At 31.9% G+C, this 23,410-nt stretch overlaps 3 protein-coding genes across 3 annotated transcripts; 1 reads left to right on the top strand and 2 right to left on the bottom strand.

Annotated features, from left to right (window-relative positions):
• Positions 1–1,060: 1,060 nt before the first annotated feature.
• LOC126683350 (germin-like protein subfamily 3 member 1) lies at positions 1,061–1,890 on the bottom strand. Its single transcript, XM_050379214.2, has one exon. The coding sequence runs from the start codon at positions 1,869–1,871 to the stop codon at positions 1,242–1,244; it is 630 nt and encodes a 209-aa protein (XP_050235171.1). The 5' UTR covers positions 1,872–1,890; the 3' UTR covers positions 1,061–1,241.
• An 8,951-nt stretch (positions 1,891–10,841) lies between these two features.
• On the top strand, positions 10,842–12,582 carry LOC126682422 (growth-regulating factor 5-like). The gene is made up of 4 exons (XM_050378107.2): positions 10,842–11,222; positions 11,314–11,746; positions 11,829–12,193; positions 12,328–12,582. Exons 1-4 carry the CDS (start codon positions 11,045–11,047, stop codon positions 12,333–12,335), a joined length of 984 nt encoding a protein of 327 aa, XP_050234064.1. The 5' UTR covers positions 10,842–11,044; the 3' UTR covers positions 12,336–12,582.
• Positions 12,583–14,848: 2,266 nt separating this feature from the next.
• Positions 14,849–16,321, bottom strand: LOC126679968 (leucine-rich repeat extensin-like protein 3). Its single transcript, XM_050374993.2, has one exon. The coding sequence runs from the start codon at positions 15,778–15,780 to the stop codon at positions 15,196–15,198; it is 585 nt and encodes a 194-aa protein (XP_050230950.1). The 5' UTR covers positions 15,781–16,321; the 3' UTR covers positions 14,849–15,195.
• Positions 16,322–23,410: the final 7,089 nt, after the last annotated feature.

The raw sequence follows: 23,410 nt of genomic DNA, 5'->3' as shown, positions 1-23,410 counted from the left end.
TATTCGATCTTTCTCTTCTTACTTCTTTCTCCCATTTAAACTGACTTGACCATTGAGAATAGTCATTTCGATTATATTATAGAATCAAATGGAGTAGATTCAAACCGAGAATAGCAAAATTGAATGCTTTTACCTGAAATCAAACTTGCGGATCTATCTGATCTCATTAGATATCATTATAGGTTATTAATCATGTCATGTAAATTTATGGCGGTAACTGATTATTGGGTACCTATTTTGTCAATATTTTGCAATTTTAAGATCGAACTTTGCTCCATCAATTTAATTATTAAACTTCAATTTTGTTTTATAAAGAGATTTTTCATCAAAAAAAATTGTGGCTTTTCTTACCTTAAAACTTCTCATGTGTATCTCCTCGTTAAAGTGAAATTATGCATATGTAATTATTTTTCATGAGAAAACAAATAAAAGTTGATTGTTAAGAGGAAAAAAAAGCGCAAAATGTGGTTGTAGTGTTTGTCTTCAGACCGGAAAAAAAAACCTCTCATTGGTAGAGGTGTGCATTCGGTTAAACCAAACCGACCGAATCAAAAAATTTGGTTTTTTTAAAAATCGAACCGAAATTTTGGAAAAAAATTAATTTTTTAAACTAAATCAAACTTGTTGGTTCGGTCGGTTATTTCGGTTCGGTTTACGTGTAAAAGTGACTGAAATTTTTTTACTTCCAAAACCGAACCGACCAACCGAAGTTATTCTACCTTTTCAAACCGAATCGAACCAAATTTGTTGGTTTGGTTTGGTTATTCGGTTTCGGTCGGTTTTTGCACACCCCTACTCATTGGAATGAAATAAAATTTAACAATTAAAATAAACGAACCAAGGTTTTATTAAAAAACAATAAGATGATATTTTGGGTATTATGAGAATCAATTATCTAATTTTATGGACCAGAATTATCTCGCCCGTTGAATTTATAGGACGGGTTTATATAAGTCGACTTTGATATATTTTAACAATTTAACCTATAATCTCCGTATCATCCATTCTTTTATTTTCAAGCAAGAAGATTTATATATAAATATATATAAAAAAAAAACACTTATTGGAGCTTCACACTAAATCTTTTATTAAAAAAATGATTACATGAAATTGCTAAACATTGATCAGAAAAATCAAGAGCTAAAATAACAAATCCACATCAGTTCAACAAAATTAACAGATTAAAAGGGGAAAAAAAATACAAAAACATGAAACAACTTCAAAAACAGGTTTAACAAGCCTTAACCAGTACCACCAAGAACACTCTTGAGCTTCTTAATTGTAGCTTCGTCAAGAAAAGTGGATTTTTCAATCAATGGAGTGGGGAAATTGTTAGCAAACAGTGCAAAATCAGTAATTTGCAGACCAGGTTCAGGGCTGTTAAAGGTAACAATACCAAGAGCTGGATAACCACCGGCATTTATCTGAAAATGAAGCAATCCTTGAGGAAACACCATTAGGTCACCTTTCATAAGTGTCTTTGTGTAAACAACATTGGCGCCGGAGGAAATAAAACCGGCGGTTATCTTCCCGGAGGCGACAAAGAGAAGCTCAGAGGCGGCTGGGTGAGTGTGCAATGGGATAACACCACCTGCTGCAAGGTCTAGCCTTCCCCCGGAGAGGCCAAGGCCATTTAGACCTGGAAATTGCTGAACAAAAGCTGGTGTTACAGCAGCACTGATGATGTTGGTTGTGTTACCGGGAATGCCGAGGCCGGAGAAGATGAAATCATCCACGGTGACCTTTGCAGGGTCCCGGCAGGCGTATCCTGAAGGACCGCCGAATCCTTTTAGTTTTGCGACGCAGAAATCTGCGGCGTGAGAGGATGGAGTGACGAATAAGAGAGCAGTGAGGAAGATAATGTAAAGCATTTTGATTGGTGTGAGATTTCAGAGGGGCTACTATGAAGTTTATATAGTGGTGTAATCCTGAGAAGGACCACAAGTTTTGATGGTGTTTAGTGTTAAGCATGTTGGCAAATGGTGAGCCCCCTTTGATTCTGCAAAACTACAAGAAGTTTCTTTCCTGGTTAATTCTATTTTCACTGACAGGGACAACTATAACTGTTTTAGGGTTTGATTTCCCATCAATTAGTAAGATGATGATGGGAATTTCTTGCCTAAAACACTGGTATTTCTGGATCCATTGCACATAAATTCTATAATTAAATGATAGAATTCACTCATATGAAAGTGGTTCATCGTCAAATTCGGTATTTTCTCTTTTGGTGAAAGAAAACATTCTTACTGGTCCTTTTGACCAAGTGAACTAAATTTTGATGATAATATTATATTCTCTTTTGATGGTTGTACGTGTCGAATCGGTTAATTTAAATTTTTTGTGGCGATCTGCAAACAAGACAACACATACTTTTTGCGAAAATGCTAGTTATTTGTCAGGTGATCGAGATTGGTTTTTGAATTATCTTGAATTTCTTACTATTGTAACTAATCCAAATTTGAAGTAATCTTAATCAACTCAATTTAAAAAAAAAATCAAAATAATCTAGCATTGCTAGATATTTTTTCTTGATTTTTTTTTTATAGTTTCACAGTTGTTTTATAAAATAGCTATAATTTAGTAACCGCAAATATGTAACTCTAGAAGACTACGTAGATTGCTAGATTATTTTTTTTGATTTTTTTTTTATAGTTTGATAGTTATTTTGTAGAGTTCATATTTGCGGTCACTTTTACAAAATAACCGTCAAACTATAAAAAAAATCAAAAATTCTTAACGAAATATAGTTTTTTTAATAAACGGTTAATAGCTTGTTGTCCGGTTGTACATTTTAGCCTCGTCCGTATTTATAATTCATTAAAAAAAAACTATGGTTTAATAAGCGTAAAAATGTTAAACATACTTGTAAATAAAATTACATTACTGGCATATCTTTTTGCAATCTCGTATTCTCCCACAGGCAGTGAGCTTCTGTTAGTGTATTCAACAAATGAAGTGGGTAGGTTAGAGCCTGAGGAATTGGAAAAGCAGTTACCTAGTAGAGAAGGAAGACATCAAATAGGTGGTCCAAAGCACATGCAGCAGGATTCTAACAGGACAATCAGACAGCTAAGAGGTGCAATGAGGAATCAATCGCAACCTTGCTGTGCTTCAACTTCAAATTAATGTCAACCAAACAAACCATTGTGTGGCATACAATACTTCCTTACTGATAAGCCTTTAGCCACACTGCTTTTTTCTTTTCATTATCACACATATCTATCTATTCCGAAAGCTGTACGATGTAGAAATGAGGAGTTAATTGCGGAGAAGAATTTCTTTGGAGTTTATAACAAAATTTGGAATATTCCTTCTACTTGCTCCAATACTTTTTTAATACCAACATTTTAAAAGTTTTCAATTGGATATTTCTCGCTACAACTTGACTGAATTGCACATCACTGTGATTATCTTTAACTGGGTTGTGCAAAAACCGAATCAGATCAAGAAATCAAATCGAACCAATTATCAAATCGCTTGGTTCAAACTTTTCGTAAAAATTAGTTTTGTGCCCAATTTAGAGAATTTTGGAGTTCAATTAATGATTCGGTTAGAGGATTTGTAAAATTAAAAAAAAATCTCAAAATTATAAAGGATATTGTTTGATTTTGTATCCAAATTTTTACGGCTTTTAATTGATTTTGGATCAAAAGTTATAGGTCTGTCAATTAATTCACACTGAAAAGTTTAGTTAAAAAGATTTTAGTGTTTGATAAAAAAATTAACTGTTTGATCGTACATTTATAAAACTTAAGCATTGTCGATTCTCATGAATTTAGAGCTGAGCCGAATTAGCCGATGCTAAACACTACTTCTAGCAATAGCATCCCTAACTCTAGCAAATAAAGGCTTCAAGAAAAGGAACAAAATATTACAAGCAAATGGGCTGGATCTAATTCTCATCATTTGGACGGAAGCCCAGCTTGGATATCATATCAAATGGATTTAGGTAGGACTCATTTTCAAAAGCTAACTTAGGAAAGGAGGGTGGATAAATAAGTGATGTTTTCCATTACATATCTTATTTTATGTTGGTTTTTGTAGTTTTTTTTATTTTTATCTATCCTAAATAGACTATTTTTAGTCTTTGTTGTTTTTCTTATTATTTCTCCGGCGGCTCTAATAGCTCCAGTGTTTTTTCAACGTCTCCAGTGTCGTCCTCGGCATTTACGGTATATTCCAACGAGTTGAAAGATTACATTTACAGATTTAAATATTTATAATTAATTTTAGTTTTTTAGATTATTAGATTTATAACTTTTATGTTGTGATAATTTAAATTTATAATTTTATACTCGTTTGGCTAGATCTATTATTAAATTTAGTATTTGTTGAGTTTGTTGGGTGACTCTTAATAGCTCAAAAATTCTTAAAAGGTTTGGTGTAATATCTAATCCAAATATTGTGATTAAAACTGAAATTATTGTTGAATGAAATTTTATCTTTCGATAAAAAAAGTGTATCTTAAGTTTAAGATTGACTTGCCATATGAGTGGTGTAGTGATATTTTTGAAATATATATGGAAATTTAAACAAAATCAATAAAAAGTACTTCTAAATTAAGTCAATTACATAAATAATAACAATTGAGCTCTGAATTAATTTTGTTCATAGATTTGATGTTACAAAGAAGAGACTGCATTAAGAAGCAATTACAAAATATTAGAAGAAATCATATAATAATGAGAATCAACTATTAATTGAGATAAACACATATTTATTTAATAAAAAAATTCTAAACAACATTAACTAAGTGGCTTCTAGGCTTAAAATTCTGGTCAGTCCATTTTGGATCTTTCTGAGCCGCTCTAATAAAAGTCATTTGAGGCTTAAAATTAGTAAATACTCCCTCCGTCCTAATAGAGTTGTCCACTTTGAAAATTTTTTTTGTCCCAAAACTCTTGTCCACTTTCAAAAAGTAACTAATTTTTACACTTAATTTTCCTATATTATCCCTATTTAAAATCCACTAATGAGTAAATTGAAAGTGGACTCCATAATTAATAGGGGTATGATAAGAAAAGTAAGGAAATTTTTATAAAACCCATAAATAATAATTGTTTTTCTTAAACTGTGTGATAAAGGCAAAGTAAACAATTCTATTGGGACGGAGGGAGTAGTACACATTGGCTTGTATAAGTCGGACTATTTATATAAATATTTGGCCAAATGTCTTAAAAAGGCCAAACCTTTCATAAAAGTTTCACAAAAGTCCTGACCTTTCAATTTTGTCGATTTTGGCTAAAAACAAATTATTTGGTTTTAATTGTGGCCAACTCTCAATTTGATTTCAATTTGCCTATGTGACGCCTATGTGGCATGCCGAATATTGAAAGGTCAGGACTTTTGTGAAACTAAATAATTTATTTTTGGCCAAAATTGACAAAATTGAAAGGTCAGGGCTTTTGTGAAACCAAATAATCAGTTTTTGGCCAAAATTGATAAAATTGAAAGGTCAGGATTTTTGTGAAACTTTTGTGAAAGATTTGGCCTTTTTACAACATTAGGCCTAAATATTTAGAAATGGATTGTGTTTCTTACGCCTATAGTCATTAAAAATGGTACAAAAAGGATCCCGTCGTGATCTGACGGATCTCTATTAAATTTTTTAGTTTTTGCAAGTAAAAATACATATAAACACTAATGGTCAAAAATCAAAATAATTAATCGCTTATAGTTTAAAAGTAGAACTTTCTTTTTAAAAACCAAATACTTAATTTATTTGTGTGATTAAAAAAGAACTCAAATGTTAATTTATTTGATAAGTTTTACCATTAATATGAATGTTAAAATTATAAAAAATATAGTATGCATGTAAAATAATCAGGTATGTTAAGATATTGAAATAGGAAAATTAAAAGGAATTAAAAGGAGTAGTCACTAAACTTTGAATTAATAATATTAAAATTAATTTTTTTGCTAATCGATTAATGTGTTTCAAGAGCTAAATTTATATAGATTTTTTTAATGAATAATTTAAATAGATTTTAAAAAATGATTTTTTATTGTTTAATGTAAAGAGAACAACATGATGATTTTAACTTTTTGGGGAAATGAATTAAACCAGATTGCGTCTTTATATGGAATATGGATGGCCGAAAATAGTTTAAGCCAAGAACAGTAAACGACAACTACTTCGTTTCGCGAACAATAAACGACAACTACTTCAGAGGTGCCGTTTGTTCTACTTGACAGCAAAACGGATAGGGTTTGTTTTCGTTTCGAAACACTTAAGAGGACTGGCCTCTAACTAAATTTAGAAATTATTATTATTTCTGGAACTACCTTATGATCAGTCGATAACTTTAAACTTTTAGCAAAAATATTAATCATATCAAAATATTCTAATTTTATCGATTCGAATCTAATTTAATCAATTTTGTTTCAAGTATAATCCGACTCTAAAATTGAATTTTAAACATGTGATTTGACGCCTAAATGAATGCAATGATTACAAATAAATAAATAAACAAAAATGATGTGAATGAGTTGAATTATCTAAACATAACAATAGTTAAATCAAAGCAATTGAAAAAACAAATCTACAATGATTTATTTTATCATTTGGAAAAGAAAAAATTATGACGCTTGAGACGATTTGATCTTATAATTTTAAAATAATTTTATCAATGCATATACCATTTAGGCCATGCATGTTTGGTTCATGAAATATGTTCGGAATGGAATAACTATTCTATATACAATGACAATCCTTTGTTTTAATTCATAAAATAAGTATTTCAAATAATTACTATTTCATCATTTTGTGGAATAGGTATTCCTCTTAAAAACTAACAAAATGACTATTTTATTTTTTATGGAATAATTACCCATGAACCAAATATGGTCTTAGATGAAAGATCATTGATTTTTTTTTCCTCTTTTCTTGGAGATAAAGACAACGATAGAAACAAAATTCAAAAACTCTAAAATCAATTAAACTTCAAGCAATCTACTGCACTATGCCGTTGATATGAGTGTATAATCGAGTAGCTAGGAGAAAAAAGGAGCAACAAAATTATACGCACAAAATAAAATATAGTGGATGCTCACTTTATAGACATTATTGTAAGTGTATAAACAACATCACATTTTTGTATGCAATTTCTCAAGAAAATTTACTTATGAGTATATATCCTGTTTGTTTGAAATTTTTGAAGTTGATTTTAATTTTTTTAACTCGAATATGAGTAACTCACGAATAGTCAAACTTGTTTATACTCCCGACTTCTTAATACTTATAATTGCAATTTTATGTTTTGTCTCGCTTTTAAGAGTAGTACTTTTCGCCCTATTCTCCTGATACCACGTACATTTCTATTCATTAAATTTTTTTTGATAGTCATAGTTGACTATGTTATAAACCATGTTCTAACTCATTGTTTATATTCAATAATACTTTATTTCAAGTAAATTATAATTCTTTTACCAACTAATTAAATTTTCATAATTTAAAATATTATCCATGATACAAAAAGTAAAATTAATAAAAATATGATTTGCATGATAATAAAAAGAGCAATAATAAGAAGCTTTGGAAAAGCATAATTAGAGTCAGTGAGATTTTGAGAGAAGTATTGGCGGTGTTAGAATGAAGTGGTTAGAATGGGACGGAAAGGATTTATTTTCTCTAAACAAGAAGTACCGATTAGAACCATGAATATGAAATAATTTTAAAATAAATTATCGCAATAATTTAAAATTTGGACTGCTAGTAAAACTGGCATGGCTGGTTGAACAGATTTAACGACTAGTTACACCATTTAAATAAAAGTAGTATATATATATATATATATTTAGAAAAATTGTATATGTTTTGCATAAATAGCCCTCTTATAGTAATAAAAAAAACTCTTATATACATAATTTGTTTTAATCAAATTTCTAAAAAGGTAGCTAATGGTTCAGCCGATTCAACAATTTTTAAATTCGTACAGTTTTTTGCTGGTTCATTCCAACGTTTAGTATTTTATCGTTTTAATAAGTCATACGCACCTCTCGATCCGAATAAATTAAACCGATATAGCTCCGGACATCGGACGATACCTCTATAAAATGGGAAGAAATAAGGTGGAGAAAAATCCCTCTGAGGATAAAAGACAGGTGAGAGAATGAGGCCTAATAAATCAATGAAACTGCCAAGAAAAAACAGGGGGCTGGCAAAAAAATGTGGAGAATGACTATAACTAATATGGAAAGAGATGGTTTCAGGAAAAAGCAGTAATTAATTGGGTAATAAAAAAAGTGAGTGATAATAGTAATAAAGATGCATGCATGTGTTAGTGTTAGTGTTAGAGTGCAGAGATAAAAACACTGCTAGCATAACATTTCTTATCTTTCTCAGAGTGCACTTCATCTGACAACTCTTTGCCTTTCAACTGCTATCGGACAACTCTTTACCTCCCTTTTCTCTCTTTTCCATTTTTATTAAGTCTTTTTTAAGCTTTTTTTAAAATTTATATTAAGCAAATATAATAAAAATCCATTTTAATGTTTAAATTTGGTGAAGATATCAAAAAAGGATAATTTTTTAGTTTTTGATAAAAATAATAGACAAAATAAAACTTTTTTATATTATTTTTACGTTTTTATTAGATGTCACAATCTTTAAATTTTACTAGTTTGATCCGTCATTTTTTTAATTTTTTTATCAAATATATTGACGAATTATTTGGAGCGAACATTACATGATTTGTATATGGCACATAAAATATATTTTTTAATGTATTTGAATAATATTGCGCTACATCAGTTTAAAACAAGTCATGAAAATATGTGGCAAAAATCAAAAAGATGATGAATCAAACTGACAAAAGTGAAAGATATTAGTATATTTAGTAAAAACACTAAAATAGAGGGTAGGTAAATTCATTTTGCAGAGCAAATTTTTTTAAAGTTGGTATGTTGACTCATTATCCATTAATTCTGATTCTTCAATTAAATTTTAATAACTTCTTTGTTTCAATTTGTATGTTCCGCTATTGAAATGATAAATCTAACCAAAACGTTAATTTTAGGATTATTTTTGTTTAAATTCACTAATAAATTTGATTGCCTGATCATTCTATGGACGATAATAGAACGAATAAAGGATCAACGCGCCCCCTAAACTTGTGACACGGGATCATCTAATCCAATTTATACTTTTTTGAGCAACTAACCCCAAAACTCTTCATTTTTGGGTCAAATAACCCATAATTATATTTTTAAAACGCATAAAATACAAATCGAAGGTGAGGGATGCAAAAAAATAATTACATACTTCTCTAATTGTTGCGATATAATTATCCTAAATTTATTTTTTGAAATAAAAATATAAATTATAGGTTATTTGACTTAAAAATGAAGAGTTTTGAGGTTAATTGCTCAAAAAAAATATAAATTGGGTTATATGATCCCGCATTACAAATTTAGGGGCCGCGTTGACCCTTTGTTCATAATAGAACTAGATGGGGACGGAAATGTTATCACCATCTCCATTTCTATAGAAATGGATATTTCCGTGCCCATTCTAATTTAACTGACGGAGATGAGTCCATCCCATTTCCATGAGATTCTACATATCCATGAAAATTCCTATTTCCGTTTCATTTCGAAAGGATTTTCCTAAATACCGTCCCTAATTACTAGATACCATCCTTCTTTTATATCTTTTTGCCTTTTTTTATAGGGACGTTTTCATTTGACATCTCCACAGAGAGGGAAGATGTCAAATAAAAACGTCCCTATAATTTTTTTTTTAAAAAAAATATTTATCGATTTTCTTCTGAAATATAAACCAAAAATATTTTTGACAATTAAATGAAATTTTGAAATTAAACAAAAAAATTTGGAAATTAAATAAAAGACATTTTTGAAATTAAACAATTTGGTTTTTAAAATTAAACAATTTTTTTCTGAAATTAAACAAAAAATACTTTTCAAATTAAATGAAATAAATTTTTGAAATTAAATAAAATTAAACGAGATTTTCGTTATCCGTTCTTCGTGTTTAAATGTTAGTTGAGAGGATTTGGATTATGAATTTTAAAATTTTAAAAAAAGGGCAAAAAAATAATATTTGGGGGCGGTGTGTAGTAAAAAAAGGACAGTGTTTAGTAATCCAGTTTCTAAAAGGTTTTTAATTTTATAAGTTAAAAATTTAAGATGTTTTAGTAATATTCAATGTCATTAAAAAGATACCCTAACATTTTGAAAATTATATTAGATGAAATTTTATCCGATTCCATCTTAATTAATCAAGACTGTAAATATTTTAGATATCTATGGGAACCTCTAAAGTAAAAATATATCCCCTAAAGATTAATTTCTCATGCCTTTTATCTAATGCCTAGCTAGGAGATGCCATTGACCATTGATAGTTCTGCTGAATCTAGCTAATAGCAGCACTAGTCATATTTCACAAAACTGTTGCTTGGTCAGTCTATATCAAACATGTCAATTCATAAACCCAAATGATGCAAATTTAAGGCACAATTCCTTAAGTTGGACTACCTCATCAACTCAAACACCCAAATATTCTTCTCCATTTCTTTAATTAAATCTTGACACAAAACCAAAATAATTGAAAAAAATCAGTAATCTGGGCAAGAATTACATAGAAATAGCATCTGATATTTCATCAATAAAATTACAAATAAATTGCTTCATCCACTTTCTACTTTCTACTGACTTGGTATGATTCATCTGCAGCTTGACATAAAATGACATGGCACTCATTCCCAAGTTCATGATGTGGAGCCAAAGAAGTAGACCTAATGTTTTTTGTAATTATTATTTTCTTACTAACTTCATTTGTACAGTAGTTTCATAGATATTTGTAAAGATGTCAGAGACAACAGCAGCAAGAAGCAGAAGCATCAGAGGTGCAGTCATTATAATCATCAGACTCACTCAGTGACTCAGTACTGCTTTTTTAGAAGTAGCACTAGTTCTTTTCTTATTTTATTTCTCTTCAAAACCACAACGAACCCTAGAACAACCGCAAACAATTAAACCCTCCTTTTGTCTCTTAATTAGGTTTTCTTGAAACCCTAATTTAAGAATGTTGAGTGCAAGAAATAGGTCACCGTTCACTGCAAATCAATGGCAGGAGCTTGAACATCAAGCTTTAATCTACAAGTACATGGTTTCCGGCGTACCGATTCCACCTGATCTGATTTTTACTATAAAAAGAAGTCTGGAGTCATCTTTATCATCAAGAATGTTTCCGCATCAACCTAGTAAGCTTTTGTTTTTGATCATATTTTTTATGTTTCAGATTCAGACAACCTTTTTTTGTTATGTTAATGAATTTGCTGTTGTTTTTTGCAGTGGGGTGGGGTTGTTTTCAGGCGGGTTATGGCAGAAAAACAGACCCGGAACCAGGAAGATGCAGAAGAACAGATGGTAAAAAATGGAGATGTTCAAAAGAAGCATATCCAGACTCCAAATATTGTGAACGACACATGCATAGAGGTAGAAACCGTTCAAGAAAGCCTGTGGAACCTTCTTCTTCAAGTTCTAACACCAATACCACACCTATGGCAACCTCAAATAATAATAATCTTTCAGTATCAATCAACAGAAATTCTAATTCTACTATTCCCTCGTCTGTGGAACCAGATTTTTATCAAGCCCATCAAAATTCTAGTCTGAATCCATTTCTGTATTCTCAATCTTCATCTTCTTCAAGGCCTCAAAATAGCAATACCCACAACTTGTTTTTGGACTCTGGTTCTGCTTCTCATATTGACAAGAACTACAGGTCTGTAATATAAAAACTTAACATGAATTAATACTTTAAAAAAATTCCTGTAAGTTGATTTTTATTGGTTTGAAAATTGTAGGTATTACAGTGGAATAAGAGAAGGTTCAGACGAGAGAAGTTTCTTCCCAGAAGCTTCATCAGGGAGTTCAAGAAACCTGTCTGATGCATATCATCAGCAGCTGTCTTATAAAAGCTACTCACAGTCACCGTTTGAAAGTTTAGCTGATCATAGTAATATTTCAAAGCAACAAGAAGAAGATAATCAGCAGCATTGCTTTGTTTTAGGTTCTGATTTTAAGTCATCATCTACAAGAGTAGTACCAATCAAATTAGAAAAAGAATCTGAAACCCAAAAACCATTGCATCATTTCTTTGGAGAATGGCCTCCGAAGAACTCAGATTCTTGGCTGGATCTTGCACCCACTTCAAGACTGCACTCAACCGGTACGTAAATAATCTACGTGCTACAACCATTGCATGAGATAAATACATTTGTCGATTATAACATCTAATTTGTCCTTTTTGTTTATTGTCTTGATTAATTCTTGTTTTAACAGTGATGTGTTCTTGATTTGCAGACAGTTGAATTGAAGATTGAATAATGGAGAATTCATATAATGGACAAAAGAGTACTTCATGTTGGTGGGTCAAATTGGTAGTGCTTTAAGATGATGAAATTAGTGGTGAGGGTAAGGTTTTGAGTTTTGGTGGGATGAATAATGTAGGGACATTATAAAGATTCTTGTCTTTTTGCTTTCTTTATCATTACAATTTAATATGTTCCCTTCAATACGAAATATGCTTATGGATATCTGTAGGCTTGCCCTCGTTTCCCCAGAAGTGTGTTAAAACTCTTGCTCTTGGCTCCTTATAATTAATGCACAAATTAGTCACTGCTTACTACTATGGAAACTGTATAGTGTATTTGAGCTATAGTTTATATGTAGTTAAATTCTAAATAAATAGATGTATTCTAGAAAATATATACTTCTTTCTTTAACTTGTTGGACAAAGTTCAATAAAAATTTGATTGTCACACTAGTTCGATCATCGTTTTAGTGTCAAAAACACCAAAATAAACAATAATAATAAGTTAATTTGATGGTATAAAGTTATTAGTCGACGATGAAATTTCCGAAATTAGAAATTGTTACTGCATCATTGCAACAAAGTTTCCTTTTGAGGACGCTCGATATAAAGTTTCATTTTACATTCTGAATTTAGAAATTGGCATTTGATTTGTTTTATCTCTCAAATGAAGTGGTGGAAAACAATTAGAGCTGAGATAAAATAAAATTATTGAACTTAAAGCTGATATGCCAAATGCAAATTAAAGGTGATTTTTTACTAAAGCAATGGGGTTGGCATAAATTGATCGTTTGTGCCAAAATTTAGGGGGCAAAATGAACATTTGTCGTCATTGAGCCCATGTACCAGCCATATTCCAATTCAACCATTGCCCTCTGACAGTTGAAAACATTAAAAGAAACATTTATTGTACTCAGTGATGGGTCAACATCATGGGGTTAAGTCAGGGGGAGGGGGTTCACTGAATACGGAGTTCTCAGATCTCAACTCTCTACTGCTTACACTTTTTTTATTTTTGTCATCAACGAACCAACACTCAGCTCTGTATTTTGCCAGAATTTATTCAGATTATAAACCGTTTTCAGGCTAAAAAATTGCCCTATTTTAATCTTGGTGAGCTTTAACTGTATCATATTGGCTGGTATCAGTCTCCAATCTCCTACTAGAAGAATAGAATAGAGCAGTAAACAAATTCAAGCATAATCAAACCAATTCATCACATCAAATAATTTGACCAAGTCATCAACTGACCCTCCCAACAAGAATTCACACTCATCATGCTATTGCCACTATCTCCAATTCAAGTCTGAAATTTTCAAACATTGACTAGTTAATATTAATTCTTGTCTAGAATGAGTCTTCCTGGACCACATTCATATTATCTACTATTCTTAGATTGTGGAACAAATTAAAATATACTAAATCTTATGCAAGTGTGATGCAGGAAGATCCGGTCTAGATAAAAGTTCTTAGTGAAACACCACTATCCATTAACCTATATTCCTTGCCAAAAGTTAACAATTCCATGACTACTGTGCCAGTGAAATACAGGGCATATCAAACACTGTATTTCTGCAACTCCAATGGCAAATACAAGGTTAAAAAACACATTTATAACGCAGTATAATTATCAAATATCAGTCTGCAAAACTTGCACCAGCATTTCATTCAATACAACGGCAATGTCGTTTTGCAGAAGACGCAAAGTTTCGCAGATAAAGAAACAGCTTACAATACACAAGCACTGGATATGAAAACATGGGCGTGATATGTCATTCCAAAAACGTCAGTATAAACTTAAACTAGGTGAAAGGGACCGGATCACTGATCAGTAAACGAGCAGAGAGACTAAAAAGAACTAAACAGCGTCGGAAATACAGTATGGTTTAGTGTTTAAACAACTGAAGCCTAAAAGAACTACAAGAAGATTCATAGGTTGCATACAAATATTTAAAGGAAAATGATAGCCTTTCAAAACTAACAATCATATGTTGCTGCTCTTATTAAACTATAATTGCAGAATAGAATTCTACAGTCAAGGTGATGCCTTAATTTTCTGCTTGAAGAAAACAAAGATATTCAAGTTTAAAGCGTAAAGAATTCGAAGCTAGACAGGTAGACGAACAATTACACTTTGCATACAAAGTTTGATTGATGAACTTAGTACTTCACAAATCAGACCTTAAAGATTCTAATTCAATTCAACTCATCTGAATGTATTAGTGCTTATTTATTGCCAATTCCAGTTCTCCTTTAATTACCAATGAGCTATAAATCAAATGGTAGTAGGGGTTCAATTCCTTCCACAAGCACTCCCCTCCTCAATTTTAAAAAAAATCTCATTCAATATCCTAATCCAAAATATAAGGACATTATCAGGCACATTACTGAAATGGAAAATTTCATCACTCGAGCGGAAGAACTCGCAAACAACAGCATCAATGTTAAACGTACGAAAACCTAAATTCATACGACACGAAATGTGAGTAAAAGCAGAATCATCAAAGAGTGTGAACTAGAATTTCTCATTGCAATCCTTCAATTATCTCCGAAACATTGTTTACAAGTATGTTAGCACAAACACTATGACATGACCAATAAACGGGTTGATAAGTCCCTAAATTACAAGCCCTATCAAGAAACCTACATTAGAAAAACAAATTCAACAACAACAAGATCAAGAATAAATACCATTTACAGAGAGGCCTCCAAGAATTAACCTAACCAAACCTCCAATCAACCCAATTTGCCATTGGCATCCACAAATCAAATTTGCCGCCAAAGAATCTGAATAAAGAATATCAATTTCACAAAAAAAAACGTCAAAGTTCTGAACTTTTTTGGCATTGATGATAATTTCAGGAATCACAATTTTCATAAACATGCTGAATTCTCAAAAGCTGCTTTCTTTTGAAAATCAAGAATCCGATTACACCAATCTGTAAAACTGCGGCAAACCCCACAAATACCAACCCAATCTTTTTCCCTGAATTCATTGATTGGTTACTATTCTCCGGTGGCCGTCTGCTTCCATTTGAAGAGGGCTCTCTCAATGAAGGCCTTGGCGGCGGCGGGGGAGAGATAATGCTTCTTGGAGATGGTGGTGGAGGAGGAGATGGTGATGGTGGCGGTGGGGGTAATGGTGGGGGAGGGGATGGTAGTGGTGGAGGAGGTGATACTGGTGATGGTGGTGGTGGTGAAGATAAAGGAGGTGGTGGTGATGGGGGAGATGGGGGAGGTGGTGAAGGTGGTGGTGGAGGAGGAGGAGGCGGAGGCGGAGGCGGAGGCGGAGGTGGAGGCGTAAGAAACAACGGGGTCTGCGGTGGATTTATGAAATCAGCTATGGCTGGGACATTTTGTGATTTAGACTCAACAAGAAGATCAAAGAAATTACATAGAAGCCCTAAAATTACCAAGATCAGTATTGATAACCGTGTTTCCATTACACAAAATCAAGAACCACGATCGAAAGAAGAATCAGATAGCTTCAGCATCTGGGTTTGAACCCAAATTCTTGAATTTCTTATCCTTTTTCTTTCGTGAAATTCAAGAATTTGGGTTCTTCTTCTTCAAGATTCAAGAACCACAACGCCTTTGAACAAAATCAAGAACTCTAAAACGTTGGATTTCTTGAATTCAGAATCAATAACGCTGAAACGTTGAGTTTCTTGAACATTATAATCTTGAATTTCTTGTATTTAAAATCAAGAAAATGAGTCAAACGGGTATCTCAATATTCCAATTCTTGGTTCGATAATGGGACAAACAATGAATTAAAGTTGGTTTGATTTGAGAAAAAACACAGAGGGAGACAGATAGGGAAAGATTGAAAAGACAGAGAGAAAGGGAGAGAGTCTACGCGGGGGTGGATTCAATTCAACGGTTGAAAAGGAAGCTAAATTTGGGTATAATTGAATGAATAGATAAAAGAATCTGATGCAAAATGGAGCTGTTAGCTGTTAATTGCATAAGAATATGGCAGAGAGAGAAATATTCAGCAAAAGTTCATTTTGGCCCCTGAATTTTATTCAAAAAATTAATTAAAGTTAAGTTTCTAGCTTTGTAAAAAACGACACCCTCGTACTAGTACTTTTTTTATCCCTTCAAATGAGATGACGAATCATGAAAGTAATTGAAAAAATATAAGAGTATATGGCGGCAAAACAAAAAAGATCTACATTTAAAGACAGACGAAACATTCATTCGAGTGTAAGAGCTGATTTAGCTATATGGCTGACGCTGCCGATAGGGTTCTATAAAATAAATTTTAATGTAGCAATAAATATGGATTCTTGCATAGGATTTATTGGTTTTGTTGTTCATGATTATACAGGTACAATTATTTTGGTTGGGGCTCGACGATTTCCTAATGTAATTGTCCCAATTGTAATAGAGGCTTTGACACTTCGGACATCAATGGAGGAATTGTTACGGATGGATCTTCAAAAATTGATTTTTGAAGGGGAATGTCAGATTCTAAGTAATGCAATAAATTTCTCCTCTAGCGAAGATATAGATGCCGGAGTTATATTAAAAGATATTTTTAATCTAGTTTCTAATTTTTTCATAAATTAGGTTTCAGTTTATATCTCGCACTTGTAATTATGTGGCCATTCGGTAGTTAAAAAAGCCTTCATCGATGACTGCTTCTGCAGATCTCATTATTTTATTGTGGAATAGCTCACTCGTGCTTGTTGAGTAGCCATTCATATTCAACACTGTATTGATCATACTCATATAATGAAAATCTGCCTTTGCCAAAAAAATAAATGAGATGACGAAAATGATTAGAGTATTATATATAAATGAAGCTGAGATTATGAAAAATTATTACACATTTTCTAGCAGAATGAATAAAACAAGTTAAAATATTAAATCTAGAGTTTTTTCTTTTTAAAGAGCTTAGATTTTAATTGGTCATTTGTTCCAAGTTTAGTGAGCGGAACGAACCTTTGTTATATAAATATTACTATTGATTTGTGTTTTTTGACCTGTAAAAGGGACACACCCTGGAAGATCATGTGGGCCCTGATTCATGGTATTGGACTTTTTCGTGTGGAATCATAGTGAAAGGGTCTTTTTGGGCCCATCTTAAATTATTGCATTTTACTAGGTTTAGCCCAAATTGTCCATTCTAGGGCCCACAAATTTTCTATTGTTCCTTGTGTGAAAGACGGAAGAATTGGTCAATTCCATAATGTATTGTGGGTTTTTGTCATTTTGTTTATTGAAATTCCATCATATATTGAATAAACCAATACTAATTTTAATTTTATCATTATTTTTAGAACCTATATAATTTAAGAGCAGAATGATTCTGGACTACTTTAGAAAGAACTATAGGTAGTTAAGTAAATAAATTTGAATCTATTAATAAGGCCTCACCTGGCTGGGGATAAGTTTACTAAAAAAATTTAATTTTTCGAGAAATACCATTTTTTTTTTCACTTGGAAAATGATTTCTCTAACAAAAATTAGGTAAGTTCATCTTCCCTAATTAAATTAATTAAAATATTATTATATTTTTATATTTAATTAGCCAATTTAATTATTAAGGGATTATCTTTAAATTGTAATTAATTAAAAATAAAATATAACTTCTCAGGAATTAACTTCCTCCACATTAACTTTTTCAGTAATTAACTTCACGGGAAATATACCTTTCAGAAATTGTATATTTTTGAAGCAAGTAAGGCTGGACTTTAGAAAGAAAGATCAACAAATATTAAAAAACAAAATAGTTATCTATTTATAATAAACGAATTACAACTAGTTCAATCTACTTGCATTTAAAAAATATTGTTGTATCCCGCATAAAGAATGTTGGAGATATAAATAGATATGGCATCAATTTATTAAGAGAAAAAACAGTGACATTTTTTGGGGAAAAAGAAATAATGACATTTAACCTAAGTCAACTCATTTTGATTAAGATTTTCCTTCTTCTGATTATACAAAGACGGCCAGAGATGAGATGAAGGATTATATTGTAGGGGTGATAGTGTAATTTGTATATATATTACTATATTCTGGGGTAATTTTCATCAACTGTCCCTGAACTTTCGTCTTTCTTCTCCAATCGTTCCTGAACTTTAATTCGTACTCCAACTGTTCCTAAACTTTAATTTCATATCTCAAATGTCCCTAACATCATTTTTATGATAAATCCGTCCAATATATTGACCTGAAAACGTGACTAGACACCTAAGTGGTGCAAATTAAAAATGGTGAGACGAAGCTTATGGGGAAAATAAAAAAATAAAAACGCCTAATCACGTTTCCAGGTCAGCATATTTGACGGAATTATTATGAAAATGATGTTAGAGACATTTTTGTTTACATTGTAGTTAGAGCTGATAGTATTATTTGTACATATATATGTTTTTTGTCTATATTGTTTTGAACAAAGGATCAATTCACCCCCTCAACTTGGCACGAAATATCAAAAGAGTCATTTTCGTCGTTTTTGGTACAAATCAACCCAAAAGTTGCGTTTTTAGCTCAATTCAGCCCCTCTGACACAAACATTCTCTAAAAAGAGAGTGAGATTACTAATCATATTAATTAATCTTAATTAATCACAACTAAAATTTTAATTAGACACAATTAAAATCTTAACTAAATCTAATTAGCATAATTATTTTAATTAAACACTCAAATCTAACCCGCCGGAAACCACCCCTACAACCCGCCGGAAACCGCGCCCGAAACCCGCCGCCCCAATCCCATTCCACCGCAAACCGCTCCTCAGGCGAGGAGCCGCTGCTCCTCGCCTGAGGAGCAGCAAATCTGCTCCTGAGGAGCAGATCTGCTCCTCCATGTTTGGAGGAACCGATCTGCTCCTCCAGCGTGGAGGAGCAACGAGGAGCAGCAGCTCCTCGTTGAAACGAGGAGCTACTGCTCCTCGATTCAGGCGAGGAGCACAGCTCCTCGCCTGAAATACGATCTCAGGCGAGGAGCTCTGCTCCTCGCCTGAGATACGGGCAGATCTGCTCTATGAGCAGATCTGCCGCTCCTCAGGCGAGGAGCAGCAGCTCCTCGCCTGAGGAGGAAGAAGCTGAGGGGGGTAGTTGGCGGCGGCGGATGGTGGTCGGAAAATGGAAGAAAGAGGAGGAGAGAAGAAGGGAAGAAAAGGGAGGAAGAAGAAGGAGGGAAAAAAGGAAAAAAAGATTCCTTCTTTTTTTATTAAAAAATAAATTAATTATTAACTTTTTAAAATTAAAAGATAATTGGAAAATTAAAATTATTAAAAATTAATTTAAGAGATGAGTAAAATATTGAGAGTGTTTTTATTATTTTTACAGAGAGTGCATCTCACTTGCATGAGTGAGAGTGGGGGAGGGGTTTTTTGAGCTAAAAACGCAACTTTTGGGTCTGTTTGTACCAAAAGCGGCGAAAATGACTTATTTGATATTTCGTGCCAAGTTGAGGGGGTGAATTGATCCTTTGTTCATATTGTTTTATTGTATCTTTGTGCTTTGTTTAGACTTGACCTATTAAAGTCCTTCATACTTTTTGAGTTTTGATTTACAAATTTTTTTTAAATTTGTTTAGTCACTCATAAGTGATTAGTAATTTTCATATAAAATGACAAAAGATTTTTATATTTTTTAGCATTTTTTTTATTTGATATCTCCTTCTTTATTTTTTATATTTAATAGGCTTTTATGTTTTTATGCTTTTATTTATATGGTTACTCCTTCAAATTTAATAATATGACCTGTTTTGCTAATATGCCGTGTGTTTCACGGTGAATATTGTGCTCATTCCTTTTCCATTCACAAAATTTAAAAACAACTGAATTAATTATTTGTTGTAAAATATCTACCGGGAAAACTTTGTTGACATTACTATTACTATTAATTTGATACATTTAAAGGATGGCTGAATACATAATTTGGCCCCTGAACTTGTACCCTTTTACCCATCTAATCTCCAAACTTAACGTCTCACCTATCAAACCCCTGAACTTGTTAAATAATCCGATTTGACCTCCGAACTTGATAAATACGTAAACATTTAACCCCTCCGTACACAATTTCTTCTAGAACGTTTCAAGTGACAGATGGACACGAAGGGTTCAATACTTACATATTTATTAAGTTCAGGGGTTAAATCGGATTATTTAACAACTTCAGAGGTTCGATAGGTGAGACGTTAAATTTAGGGGTTAGATGGGTAAAAGGGTACAAGTTCAGGGGTCAAACTATGTATTAAGCCTTTAAAGGATTGTATCTAAGATTGGTAAATACATTTTTTAATAGTACTGTAATTCATATGATATAAGAGGGAGGTGCATGTTGGAATTGGCGAGACAGAGGAGATAAATTGAGGGATGGGCCATGGGAACCTTTTTCTTTCTTTTGCACATGCTGAAGGAAAAGGGTAGCCTTCTATTAAAATTAAATTCTTTGCAATGAACTTTAATCTTTAAAATCAAATTCTAACAATATTCAAACCACTCTAATAAAATCGTGTGAAACAAAAAACAATATTATTATTTAGAAGATAATGTCAAAAAAAATCACAAACTTTACACGTTTTCTCATATTAATCATAAAATTTAAATTTTCTCATTTTCATACACGAACTACCGCTTTTTTCCAAATTCATACACACTGCTGAGGTGGCACTCATTAATTGGTGTAAAATTATCTCTACCTCAGCGAATTACACCAATGGAGCTGTGACACCTCAGCACCGTGCATGAATTTGAAAAAAAGTGATAGTTCGTGCAGTGGCGGAACCAGAACTCCAACTTTAGAGGGTCGAAATTTTTACCTTCGACTATTTAAAAAAATAAAACGACGATAAATAGAACAAGAGATAGGTAAATTACACTTATAGGGGAGGTTTTAATCGCCTCTACAAGAAAAACCGCTTGTATCACTTAATAGCGGTGATTATAAACGCCCCTACATAAAAAATTGCATTTAAAAAAAAAATCGACGATGATGAAAGTAGATAGCACCAAATCAATTCATCTAAAAACAGTAGCAAATACTACAATAGACCTCTACATTATATAGTTTAGATCATTATGAGTGAATCATATTTTTCGCATTGTTTTACAAATGCAAAGGTAAGATTTCAATTTAAATTGGTTTGAATTTTTTAAGATTTAATTAATTTAAAGAACGTTTAATAAAATTTAATAGGGTTATCATAAAACAAAATAAATGTATAAACCAAATTAATTTGTAACAATATATAAAAAAAACTACTCGAAATTGGAGGTAGGTTGATTTTAAAGGGGAAAAGAATAAAGAATTTTTGATTTTAAAATATCATAGATATTTAGGATTAAGGATTTGGGTATTAGGTTAGAATTTTTTTCAAAAATTTAGTTTAAAATTGGTAAAGAACTAACAAAATTATTTAATGGAGAATAAACAATTAAATTTGAAATTTTTTGGTTTAATATTCATAAGGGTTGAATATTTGGTAAGAGATTGAGATTTTTAATTGTCAAACTTAATGCTGAAATAGACTGTATTTTCATACCACAACCATTTTATTATCAAAATATAGGCTATATTAATGAACTTTTAAATTAAATAAAAGCCCAATTATTTTGGCCCTTCAAAATTCTAAAGGAAATTGACCTAAAATAGAACAAAAAGACTTTTCTTCTTCTTTGTTTATCCTCTTCACGCAGCTGCCACAACTACATCCGGCAGCCATGGATAAAACGCAAGACCTTCACTCCGTCCTTCATCGCTCAGATTCTTGACCTTCAACTTTCAAACGCAGCCCGGACTTAAGCCTATGGGGGTCGAAATGAAGATAAAGACCGGTGGAGTAGCACTGCTCTCTCGTTTTTCTCCGGCGAGGAGGAGGGTCGGCCGACCCTCCTGACCCTCCCGTGGTTCCGCCACTGAGTTCGTGTATGAAAATGGGAAAATTTAAAGTGCACGATTAAAATAAAAAAATAAGTAAAATTTGTGAATTTTTATGACATTACCCCTTATTTAAAATATGAATAAACAAACTAAAAAAATATAATAAAAAAATAACCAACGGGAGATGACAAAGTGTGAACTGTGAAGTGAGAAATATGAAAATGGTGAGTGCAGAATATACCCAGCAGAAGCAGACAAAATAAAGGACGCATATACAGAAAGAAAATATAGTAAAAACCTTATTAATTACTTATAGAGCAGACTACAACAGAATCCAAATCCATGCAAACAATTCTGAAACCCTAATGAAACCCTAGGACACATCACACAATAGCTATAGAAATTTACATAGAAAATTATAGACTTGATTGATGATGGAGAAATATCTTGGCGTCAAGTATCTAATTTTGCTGCAATGTTTGCTGGATTCCATCTTCTGTTCCGAATCTATCTTTATATTTTCCTACTGCCAAATATTCTCTAAACACAGATGCCATAACTCTATATTTTATATGTCCTTTCTACTTTATTGTTGATTAATTAATAATAATAATATATATATTTACAAACTACAAATCCATTTTATTCTTGGTGCACTTCTATGCTATGATGCACGGAAACATTAATTAGCACTTCTATGCTATAATTTAAATTTATTGAAAGCTTTTAACATATTAAGAACAGAAACATTAATTAGCACTCCATTATATACATTGCTCTTATTAAGTCACGATTGCTATTTGTTTAATTGACAGGTTTTAACTAATGTATTTGTAAGATTATGAAATTACAAATATAAACTTATTTATTTTCTTAATTTAAAAAATAAAAGTATTATAGTAATGTCATAAACTAATAAATACAGGACGGATTGAGTGCAGAAAATATAGGCGAAGTGATGGAGGGTGAATAAAAGCCATAAAATGACTGCAGGGGGCACGCAATTTAAGAAACATCTCTTCACAAAGATGCCTCTGATTCTCTACTCTCTGTCCCCTAATAGAGTCAATGGCCTGAGTAACTTCTTTTGACTTTTTCTAACAATTTACTACAATTTAATATTAACATAATTTTTAATTCATTTCCAATTACTAATTTGATTCGGTTTGATTTAATATTGCTTTAATTTTTTGATTCGGTTTGGTTTCAAGAGAAAAAGATCAGTAAATTT

This window comes from Mercurialis annua, linkage group LG5 (genome assembly GCF_937616625.2).
Source record: "Mercurialis annua linkage group LG5, ddMerAnnu1.2, whole genome shotgun sequence".
Taxonomy (NCBI): Eukaryota; Viridiplantae; Streptophyta; class Magnoliopsida; order Malpighiales; family Euphorbiaceae; genus Mercurialis; species Mercurialis annua.
The sequence above is the reverse complement of the archived record's forward strand: the minus strand, read 5'-3'. Positions and strand labels throughout refer to the sequence as shown.